The 12,472-nt window shown below is 30.0% G+C and overlaps 1 protein-coding gene across 11 annotated transcripts in view; it reads left to right on the top strand.

Annotated features, from left to right (window-relative positions):
- LOC106463959 (calcium/calmodulin-dependent protein kinase type II alpha chain) overlaps positions 1-12,472 on the top strand; it is a 149,934-nt gene that overhangs the window by 123,364 nt on the left and 14,098 nt on the right. For 2 of the 11 annotated variants that reach the window (XM_013924050.2, XM_022391602.1), the window contains 6 exons: positions 2,567-2,609; positions 3,383-3,403; positions 4,781-4,870; positions 9,737-9,787; positions 10,214-10,285; positions 12,297-12,329. In XM_013924050.2, coding sequence (XP_013779504.1) covers positions 2,567-2,609; positions 3,383-3,403; positions 4,781-4,870; positions 9,737-9,787; positions 10,214-10,285; positions 12,297-12,329 — 310 coding nt within the window. The remainder of the gene's footprint in view (positions 1-2,566; positions 2,610-3,382; positions 3,404-4,780; positions 4,871-9,736; positions 9,788-10,213; positions 10,286-12,296; positions 12,330-12,472) is intronic. The other 9 variants (XM_013924051.2, XM_013924053.2, XM_022391600.1 and 6 more) reach the window with 9 other exon arrangements.

Raw genomic sequence — 12,472 nt, 5'->3', positions numbered from 1 at the left:
TGTCATTCTTCCGGACTCTCCACCACGTTTTTACCACCCTTTTCTTCTAGTGGAGTTTGAGAGTCCTTACCACTTTTCAGTTCCAAGCTGCTGGGGTGGTGGACTATGGAGACATCCTCCTGAATTATTTAATGAAATACAAACAAATATAGAAATGATTATAAAACCATTCAGTTTAGAATAGGGTGGTGGTGTTCTGCTGGTGTAGATGATCTGATATCCTCCAATATGAAACATAAAAACAAATGGGGGTGAAATGTCAAAATTGCAGTTCACTCCTTTGATTGAGGTCCCTCATTCTACCCACACATGGATATTGGTTCCCAGTGGCTGGGTTTTGAATTTAAAGTTGAACCAATCAACACAAGTCTTCACACATGTATTACAGATGTCTATATTCCTCCCCTATTTATACTCCATCGATATTGTGGGTCATGGTAGAGGTAATTGCGGATTATTACGAATCTTTCTCATCCACTATCCATTGATGGTTCTTATTCCGAGGATGTTAATGTGCTTGAGGTGGTTCCGGTCAATTTTACTTTTGAAGAAGATGGTTGAAATTATTTTAGACATTTTTTCAATACTGTATGTTGGATTCTCTCATTTTAGGGAGTGTCCTTTGGATGCTTTTGAAGGATGCTTCTTTCTTTCCCTTGAACCAGTCCCTCTACCTATTCAATGTGAGATTCTAGCAATTGATGTGAGCGGAGTTAATGTACCACATCAGAAATTATAATTTTTTTACACTGAAAATGTATTTCCAACAGGTACTTATCTTCCCTCACACTTCCCACCCTTCTTACCCACTGAAAACCAGTGCTTATATCTTCTGCCAAAACTCGAAGTGATAGTTTGGTAGAATTGAATAGAGGGAGCCACATGCATCATGAGAGTATGTCACACTCTTTATTTGTGGAGGGTTGACACATCATGATTTGCATGAGAGATGCATTGGAATCAGTCAATTCTGATGGAAGGGAGATAGAAGGCTTGTGGCATGCATAAAATGTTTCTTAGCATATAGAGGGCAGAACTGAATGAGAATAGCTATTTATATGACAGGAGGCAAGTACCCATCTGAAATACATTTTCAGTGTAGGAAAATTATAACTTTGGTCAGTTGAGCTGGACAATGAGAGATATAAGATACTCTGAAACTTTATTTATGTATGTGGAAAAAAAAAACATTTCAATTAATGTTATTTTTATCACAAATTTTAAGCTAATTGGTTCTAATTCTTTGCTAGGTCTTGGTGTATAAATCATAATGATCAATAGCTAATATTTATATTATGCAACTTATTAGTTTTAACATAATAAATTTTGGATATTTATGCTAATAATAGAATTGCTGTAATTTACATTTAAGAATGTAGAACACTATCAAGCTTATTATTAAATGAGACTGCTTTAACAAAAAATAGTAAGGAAATAAAGAAACAACAGAACAGGCTTACTGCTACTGTATAACATCAGATTATGCACACACACACACATTTTGTTTTATATAGACATCAAGTCAAATAGTTCATAATATCCAAGCTGGTGAAGTATAGTATAATCCTATTCAGAATAATTTGAGTAACAATACACCATAATAAAACTAATAATTTTTATTGCTACATTCTTTAAAAAAATATTATCTTTATCAAGTGCTTACTTTTCCAGTAGCTCTTTGGTAACTATATGAATTAATCAAAATATTTGAACTAAGGCAAATGCATGATGGCTGTAATAAAATACTTTGACTAGTTTATAGATATAGTTTCTGCAGTTAAATTTTACAGGAAATATAACTTAATATAGTGCATGCCTGTCAATCACACAAACCAAGAAAATTAAACAGAAAAACATACAAGTGTTCTTGTCCTGATTTGGAGCCTGGAAACTTGTTATTTAGTTTGCATGTGAACAACACTAAAGGTTCAAGCTAGTCAAGGACATATTGCATCATTTCCCTGCTATCTCTAGTTGGTTGAAATTTCAGTGTACAGTTCTACATGTACATTATATGACAGGAAATTATTTTTATGATCATTCATTTATTGCAATTATTGATCTGATATCTGTGGAGTCACATCTAACTTCCAGTAAGTTAAAGAAAGTGTCTGGTTTAGATAGAAATACAAACATTTTGTTCAGTATGCAGGCGTTTGAAAACTATGTATTTAGTTTGATAAATTATTGTTGAAGTTTTTCAGCCTCATAGCCATTCATAGTTTTTTCTTATTAATTTAACAGTAAATCTAAATTAAAAATTAAGATGATTTTAGGAAGGCCAAATTCTGATATAAAATTATTAGTGAATCACTTGAAGTGTGTGATTATTCTCAGTGGAAAGTCTTCATAGTCCTTTTGTGATTAAACATGGAAGCATATTGATGTATATGAGGTTAATGTGTGCCTATTATATATATTTTCTGTATTTTTACTGATCCTCTTGTTGGTGATTAAATTTAATTTTGTTTAATCAGTGTCATAGTCTTTTTTCAAAATCTTTATTATTTTCAAAATACCAAAATATGTGGTACTTTGTCAGTTAGGATTTTTTTTAATTATATAGGGAGCCATTTTGACTACAATGCTGGCAACTCGTAATTTTTCTAGTGAGTATGATAAATTTGTCATTTTTATCAATTTTTTTAACATAACATGCCTGACAGTTATCAGTTACCAAAAATACCCATATGTATTTTGAAGTAAAAATTTTACACTAAAATATATGTGTAGTACATTAAAAATAACATAATGGGTAACTTTAGCATTCAAATATTAGTATATATTTGCCATCACAAATCTGTTATGATTATCTGTGTTTTGCATCAGTCAGATTTGCATTCATTTTCTAGATCTATATCATTTCAGTAACATTAAAAAGTAGGAGAAATATAAAGCACGCTAAGATTTTTTCAACTTTTTAGTTTCTTCTGATTTCTTTACAAGGAAAATTATTTTAATAACTTATACAACTTGGCATGGGCAGCCACTTATTTCATTGTTTATATTTTATAAAAATTAGAATTGTCCTAGCAATTTATATAATGCAATAAGTATTAAGAGATTGCAGACACAGTTTTATGCTTATGTTTATATGCAAAAGTATTCTTTAATTATTTCCTAATTTTGTTAATGCAAGGTTCATATTATCTTGTTTTATTTAGACTTGTTGTTGGTTTAATACAAACTCATTTATTTGTGTTGTTTGTTTTTAAAGCTTAAGCTGTACTACTTCAATTTTTCAAGTTGATTTAGAAAACTTATCTATAAATATTTTTATATATTCATATTTGTTTGTTTAAAATTATTTTGTTAAATACTCTAAACAAATGCATGAATTTAGCATGTTTTCATTTTCAAACCACACATGCTTTGCTCACAGGCCATATTGCTACAAGTTCAGGTAATTTATATTTCTTTTTTTCCATGTAATTCTCACCAATTTAAATCTCTGATGTAGATTAGGTAAAAGATGTAGAAAAAAGATTTTTGTAGCAGTAAAAACAGGTAACACGTATTGTGTTCCCTACATGAATGGTTGATTCAACACCATGAAATAGGTTTTATTGTACTCTGAGTGAGCATTTTTTGATGAAGTTCAAAATTTTGTGGGGTTGAGACTTGTTTTCAAATTTAGTTAGCCCTTCCTTCATGCTTTCAACTCCCACTAACAACTGCTGTAACATGATTCACATTAACTTTTGTTTTCCTCTCACAATTCTTTAATCACCATACGTTATTAATAAACTGACATCTCTCTTCTCTCATTAGAATAACGTTCTTACACAATCAGCAGTTTAGTTTCCTCATCTCCTGAGCATAACACATCTAATAGTATAATAATGTTCTGTAAGCATAACAAGTGTGCATGGCTTCCTGTATAATAATGAGACATTGTACCAAATCTTTATTTTTCATATTCAAATAACATAATTGTGCATTAGAGACAAGTAGTGCTGATATTTGTTTAGTAGGTATTATTATTCTGTTTTTAAAGTTCTTATTCTAACCATGTTATTTGTATGAAACACAGAATTTATTTTCCACTTTTTTTTTTCATAAAATATTTTTAGGCTATACATTTCAGATTTTTACAGTATCCTATTCCGTGTACCTGACCTATTATTACACATACATGCCATTCTATCCATGCAGAGATTAAGAATTTCTACATCATGTACATTATTTGGAATTAGCTTCCTTAGGTGTAAAATTACCTACATATATCATTTTTTATATTTCTGAAAATTATCTTACAGTTATAATATACATTCATGTAAGTGGTTGAAAATTGATGTTTTTAATTTGCTTTGAAACTTACTGTTTTTATTTGGGGTTATTTTTAGTTTATATGTTGCATAAATGTTTTGTGAATGACAAACTTTAGATGTTAAGAAGTGTTGAAAAATAAGATCATTGAAAGCAAATCATTAAATCCGTTACTTTGATAAGAATGTGTGACATTATTTAACTTTGTTAAAATATCAAATTATTAAATAAATTTTAATAATAGAAACTAGTGAAAAACTTAAGATGATAATTGCTGATTACTTAATACAAAATTTGCTAATAATGTGAAAAAAAGCAGTTGATAATAAGGTTTTCAAAGTGGGAGTTTAACTTCCTGGTCATATATACTTTCAACTCACACTAACAACTGTTGTAAAGTGATGCACTTTCATATGTGTTTTTCTCTCCTAATTCTTCAGTAATCACATATTACTAATAAACTAACACTGTGTATTTGTGTGTGTCTTTCTTCTTTGTATAAACTTGCTAGGTCGTAGCATTATAACAAAGAAAGGGGAAGGATCTCAAGTTAAAGAGTCAACTGACAGCAGCACAACCCTGGAGGAAGAGGATGTAAAAGGTATAGCCTTGTTCTTACTTTTTTTTTTCTTCTTACTTAAATGTTTTTGTCTATTATGAACTTGCTTTTAAATTTTCTTTGTCTTCCCAGACTAAATTTTTTTGTATCTACCATGAACAGCAAATTGTAATCTAGTTATTATCACATTCTACATTGCATAAATATTTTATTTTCTACACTGTTTAGTCATGAGCACAATAACACATCGTATCCGTTGTAACTACCTTCATTTTATTTTTTTGTGCAGTCTGGACTTTTCTATGAATTCTTACTAAGACTTTAAAACTTTTTTTTTAACACATTCTAAATGTTTCTGTATATATCTTTGGCTGTTCTATTTTCTACAGCAACTGTCCTCTTGATGTTTTAAAGTTGTAAAAGGTTTTTGTCATTATACACTTATCAGTACATTTTCCTTATCATATTTTAACTCACAATTGTTCAAGTGTTATTATTCATTGCTATGTATACTATATATATACTAATAAGTAGATGGACACTTATTCCAGCAAGAATGCAGTTTTATTAAATAAGTATGAAACAAAGGGTACAAGATTACCAGTAGTATTTAATGGATCAGCACTTCGCAGTATTTACAAGATCTGAAGACTAACCCTGTATAATTGCACTTTACTCCTGACTAGAAACTTGAATGAGGATATCCTTAGAAGTTGGTTGGTTGGAATGCTTTCTTGGAGAACAATCAAGTGTGGACCATATACGTGTTTAATAAGGCTCATACTTAATGATTGGCCTGATCATGGGGGAGTTATTATGCTCTGACCTTTAGTTTAGCCATCATTTTGGGACCTGTGCTGAATGAGCAGGAGCCTAATCCTGCATGAAAACACTGCCTTGTCTGGTGAGCTTGTTATTAGCATAGGCAGCTAGAAGGCCTTCATTGAAAATTAACATGTATTAGGCAACAGTGGCTTTCTCTTTGAATGCTCCACACTACAAAAGAAATACTACCATATTATGTCATAGCTTGCAAACAATTCAGTGAAAGTTCTTTGGAGGATAATCTTCACACCCAGATACATCCACTATTGAAGAATTCTACAAATTTGGATTTGTTACAAAAAATTGATGCCCTGAAAGGCAGGAGGGTGTGATAGCATCAGTGATGCCCAATGCTGTTGAAGTATGATATTCTCTGGAGTGAAGAATGGTTTCAATCTAGCTACTGTCTGCAACAGTATTGATTGTTTGATGTTAGTAATTCTCCACACTTTTTCTTACAACATAAAGAGCCCTTTATGTTGGTTTTGGACATCTAGGTCTTGCAGAACCTGTTGTTTTCTAACTTGACTAGAGCAGTATTGACAACCTATATATTGTGGACAGTGGCATTGCAAGTGTCTTGGTGATACCTTGCTGACTTTGACTGCCTTCTCATCTGCTGATATCCTGGGATCCTTTTGTTCATGGCATGTAAGGGGCATTGCAAAATAAATCACACTTTTCCCCGAAGTAATAATGATGAACTTGGTAGGACTGCGAATATCATCACTCATGAGAAAACATCATTTCAATGTACTCTTGGGTGTTTGACTCTTCAAATTTCATTTTTTGCGAAACTTTTGAATCATGGTGCTCACTAGAACTTAGGTTCGTGTTGCATGTGCTGCCTTCAGACGTGCTCTAAGAATTCAAGTCTTCCAATCAACACATCACAATGCCAGATTTGAAAAATCCGATTAATGCCTCAAAAGTTTCAGAGTTGTTGAATTTGAAAGAGTGGTCCATGAAAAAGTGGTTGAATGTGGATTGGGAACTTTCCTTATTTAAATCCTGCCAAAAATGTCGGAGCAAGAGACATGTCAAAATGCAAGAGACACAAACGTGAAACCTTGATTCATGGTCTCACTGATGTGCTCACAGAGACAGCCACAAAAACAAACATGTTTGTTGCATTGCTGAAATCTTATACAAATTGATTAAAACTCATGCGTGAAAACAATGGTGGCCCAATCAAGCAATATTGATACTTGGAATTACTTTTTTGATTGAATTAAAATATTATTCTATTTTGTTATGCTCTCTGGGAAAAAAGTGTGTATTTTTTTTTTTTTTTTTGCAATACCCCTCATGTTTGTATTCTTGTGATCTTTACGAAGCTATGCCCATTTTTATACTTCAGGGTTATTTGCATATGTTGTCATAGAGATTGGTTGGCTATATATGAATATAACTTTTTATTTCCTATGGTGTTCATCAAGAACTACATTTTTTATAAGAGGCTATTCTTTTACTTTTCCTGATGTAAAGTTATTTTTACTCGGTATCTACTCACCTTTCTTTTAAAAACAAACAAACTTATTTATTCTTTCTTGTCACACTTGTATTCTGTTTTTGTTATAGCACAGAACTAATTCTGTTTGATGAGAACAATTCTAAATGTTATTCATTCATTTACTTCAGTTTGATCATTACCAAAGACAAAATAGCATAACAAAATTATCTAATTTGTATAAAAATCATAGTCAATTTGTATATTGATTGCTTTAATGCTTGACAAGCTGGGCAACTAATTACAGTTTAGACTGGGCCCAGCTTGCTAAAAGTGAATTAGTAACAAGTATTTTGAGGAAAATTAGGAAAACAAGTTGGCATGAAAACTACTTACACACATTAAGACTTTTAGTTATGTTAAATAACAGCATGTTATTCTACAATAATAAAAAAATTTTAATGTTTTTTTTTGTATTCATTCCCAACTTTCTGTATTTTTCCAAAAAAAAAGACCAATAGAATTATCCAGTATGATTGTAAAATCTCATCTAGTAGATGTATTAATTTCTTCATTAAACAAATGTTTTATTCCATAATTTGTTGAATATATATATTTTTTGTCCGTTTTATGGCTAGCATCACATTCAGTGTAAACATTAGATTCTAACCTATTAATATTAAAATTTTCTTTCAATTTGACTATTTTTTGTGGGAAAAAATGCATACAATGTATAAATTATTTAAATATCTGATGATTGTTTTTTATAATAATGAGTATGTATGCTCATTAAATTTAAAAATGTTTTAAAAAATCTAAAAAATGTTTTTTTGAAATAATGATATATTATTTCGTTGAACAGAACTGACCATTCTATATAGCTCAGTGATATAGATGATTTATTATAAAAAGTATCTGATCAATATAAAAAAAAAGGGGAAAAATATTGTGTTAAAGAGTCAATTGACAGCAATACTACTATGAGATTTCTAGATTAAAAAAAAAAGTTTTTCCAACCACAAACCCAGATATTTTATTTTGCCTTTTTTGTTATTTATAATGTTATCATATTTCACATTATTAACTAAAATTGTGCACTGGTAAGGCTAAACTTGTACAGTTTTCAAATTTTAATGAAATGTTTTTATATTTTGAACCATAAGGTATAAATATTTAAATTGTTGTTTAATGAGAAAGCAATTTCTTTTAGTTAACTGCCTCTGTAAAATGTGGTGATATCATTTGATTGGAGTGAAAGATTTGGCACATCATTAATATGAATTTAAATAAGAGGTTGAACCTAGTATACACCTCTTTGTGACTTCACATATTACACTGTTAAATGTTTATGTAAAGACATATAAATGAATGTACTACGTACAGTTAGATGGATAGCTTTAAAAATTCTTCTAATTCCATAACAGCAAAGCATATCAGTAAAGTAAAATGATCAATTGTACTGAAAGCTTTTTTAAGAAAAACAAAACTGCACTTGGAGTATAACTTAATTTTATGGCACAAACATTCAACAAAATTTATCAGTACAGTTTTTGTTCTATATTACCAATTCTTGAGAAACCTACTGATTAAATGATATAATCTGTTTAAAAAAATTGTTACAAAAAAATTGCTTGAAAATTGCCACTTTCAAACACTGAAAACTTCCTTGAATTACACATTCAGTAAATCAAAGAAGTACATACCACATCATGTATTAACAATGGATTCGAACCATCATACCCAATACAATGATTGACTTTTTTTTTTAATTAAAAAATCACTGAACTGTATTGGATAAAAAAAAGAAACTTTCATAACTCCAGAAATCATTGAGATGTGTGTGAACCAACCCATCAGTTAAATACAAGAATGGTCCTGTAAAACTAAACCTAATATGTATACACACCAATGTGTAACTAAATTCTCATGTCTGTACATCTACCCATCTTCTTTAATTAAACTTTTTCATCTCTAGTCAGCTATTGTAACTAATCTCTCTATATGATTCTATGTGCTCCATATTTCTACACAACTGTTTTTAATTATTCACTTTTCTGAGGTTGTTGTGGTTTTGTTTAACACTGGAAATTATAGTCTCAGCCCTACCAGTAGAAACTTATGTTATTATTGTCAAATTCCTAATCTCAACATATGGAAGTCTTAGTTTTTCCAAACTATTCATCTATTTAAAACAAAAAATCTTTACTGTTACTGCTTATTTTAATCTAACCATAATGATAAAATGGCTACTTTGTCTTATAGTTAAGTTTGATCTAAAAAATTCTTAAAATGTTAAACGTTAACTTATAAAGTGATAGATTTTCATAAGGTATAAATTCTGTTAACATACTAACACATGAGAAACATTTAAGCTTATAGTCTTTAGTAGTCTTAGTTGTTATAATGCTGACATCTTCAGTAATTACTGAAACACTTAATTACTGTAGCAAAAGCTTGCAAGGTAATATGCTTGTGAATGCATGGCAGGAATAAATAAGTGTTTTGCTTGGTTTGTATGCTTGAATTAATGGCTTTAGTGTTATAATAAAATTTTTAGCTAGTTCTATTAAATTATTCTATTCTATCTGAGCCACTTTCACCACTTTTCTCTTTCTTCCTGCTCTTACACATAGATGGTAGTTCTGGTCCAGAACGAAGCAAAACTGTCATTCAACTTGATGCAGGTAGGTTAATGCTTTCCAGCATGTTAAATCTATTGGCCATTCTGTTACTGTTTTTCTTTAAGTTGTCAGATATCTATCAGATAATAGCTCAGAAAAATAATGTATGCTTTATTGTAACTGTGAATGAAAAATCAAATTTTGCTTAGCTTCTTGTCTAAGTACTGATGTCTGATTTGATGATGCTTTTATGATTTTTTATTTAAGCATACTTTTCTAATGTTTGTTGTCACCCAGCTGTGTGGTTTTTTACTTTACTTTGTCTCATTATTCCTTTCATTTAGGTAAATCTATTTATCAAATAATGTAACCATTTATTTATACCTTCTCTTTATTGAGAAGTCTCCTTAGTTATTTTTATTTCTTGTCTTAATTTTCTTCTGTTCATCTGGTTTGGTTTGGTTTTTCTTCTTTTCTGTTCTTTTAAAGTCAAAGTTCCAATTCCTGAGAGTAAACCCCTAGCCAAACCTGACTCTGAGGCTGGCCAAATCGTCATTCGAGGTGGGTATATATCTCTCAATGAACAGAAAGTCAATCAGTCATCATATCTTTGCTTTCTACCTCTGGATATTTATCTAAAAGTATCTACTTTCCTCAGCTTTTCAAGTTGTATGTATATCTTATGCTGTGTTGTTTAATCATAATCACATAAAAAAGATGCATGAAACACATCATTGGGATTAGGAAGGATACTTAGTACATACAAAAATTGCAGGTTGTTATCACTTCATTTTCCAGAATGACAGATTTTTTTTTGTGCCAAAGTATTTTTTCATATAATCACACAAGATATATCTGAGTACTGTCAATCAAGGGTAAAAAATTCCAGAAACAATCAAATGGATAAAGCAACGTAGAGATTAAATGTGTAAATAGATTTCTCTTCAAGAGCAATAACTAATGTGAGTATTTCTGCTCTCACTGAAAAAAAAATATGAAGATTTTGTTATCATAAGTTGATTTCAGGGAGGAAATAAAGGGGGAACAAACTATGATATGGTAATGTTAGTACATTTGGCCTAAACAGATCCAAATTGTACTAAAAATTGAATCGTGATGTTGCTACTGTAATTTATTATTTAAATGTTCAAAGACATTTTATGATTGAGCCATGTCATTTTAAGTTTCTGAATTAATGAAAAAAATCTAAGACTATATTAGCATTAAAAGACATCACATAATCAAAAGAAACAAATAGTTCAAATGGGCTGTTTTTATTCCAGAAGAGAGATTTTTCATAGTTTTCTGTGTGGAAATAGTAATGAAGCTACTAACTTATTATAACTTGTCTTCAATATTTTTATAACTATTAGTGCATACAGTAATATGCCTACATGTATGTACCTCAAGCTTACTTTCTTGTCAGACAAAATAATAAATGAGCTTCTGTTGGTAATTTGTTGGACATTAGACTAAAATAATGTATTATGCACATATTTTGATTAAATTAACAATTTTCATTACTGAGGGTTAATTTCCATTCAGAAGAATGATGTTATCCTTGGAACTAATTCCTACATTATTGAGCTTGATCACTATGATAATCATGGTTAGGCACTATTTTCCAACACCATATTTTTCATTTCAACAAAAAGTTTATACAAAGGAAGAGGACATTAGACATCTCTTGACAGACTTTTCACAAACTCTACATTATACATGGACATTGTCTGCAATGATCATGTTTAAGAAGACCAAAGGCACTTCAGTCGATTGGAGCTACATCAAAGAATTTGACAAGAATGTTATCAAAGGGAATTACTGTTATTACTGGCCATTTGGTCATTGTTTTCATAAAAATAGTCGTTGCAAGACTTTGAGGTACATATCTGACTTGAAATTTGTGAACTTGAAATTCTGTTTTACTATTTTGTTAATTTACCACCAAGATATGCCCAGATATATATATATATATGGCTAATATCTCCACAGTTCACACCTGTATCATCATGCTATTATTTCAGCATATACAAATCATCCTTATAAAGAGGGTTAATTACACTTGATGAATTATATATAGTTTAACTGAATTTTATTATATATTTATTTAAAAAAATCTGATTCAGTGAAATTATCAGAACACATAATGGTTTTAAAACCTAAATTTGCAGTAAATATTTCCTCAGATTTATTGCAATATAACCAATAATTAAATATTATTTCTTATTTGAATGTGAATATTGAAACAAAGGTTTCATTTATGCAGTTGTATAACAAATATTTTAAGTTGTGTATTATGTTGAACATTGAATTAACAATTATATATTCTTTTCACAAAAACAATGCAATTTAATAATTTAAAATGTAATTTCATATGAAAAAATGACATTAATGTACATATGCTTGTGCGATATTGCAAATCTTGGTAAATTTAGGAGCTTGACACCTATAAAATAAACAGTATGTTCTTTAATAATGTGAATTTTCATGATGTTTGCATGTTCCCCATCTTCTATTTTATGTAACTTAACTAACTTTTCTATATTACTTTCCTATCTTCTTGTTTTCTTAGCTATAAGGAACAATAATGGTGGTGCTGTTGATTGTAAGTATGAGGTTTCTTTTTTCTTTCAATCCTTGTATATAAAGATAATATGCTATAAGCTTCCATCTCTATTGCACTGACTTCTATGTAGTTTTTCAACTTAGCTTAACATTGGCTTTAATAACTGTTTAGATATATGATGC

Source organism: Limulus polyphemus, unplaced genomic scaffold (assembly GCF_000517525.1).
Source record: "Limulus polyphemus unplaced genomic scaffold, Limulus_polyphemus-2.1.2 Scaffold1530, whole genome shotgun sequence".
NCBI classification, from domain to species: Eukaryota; Metazoa; Arthropoda; class Merostomata; order Xiphosura; family Limulidae; genus Limulus; species Limulus polyphemus.
Note: the sequence above shows the minus strand (reverse complement) of the source record. Positions and strands in the feature narration are given on the sequence as shown.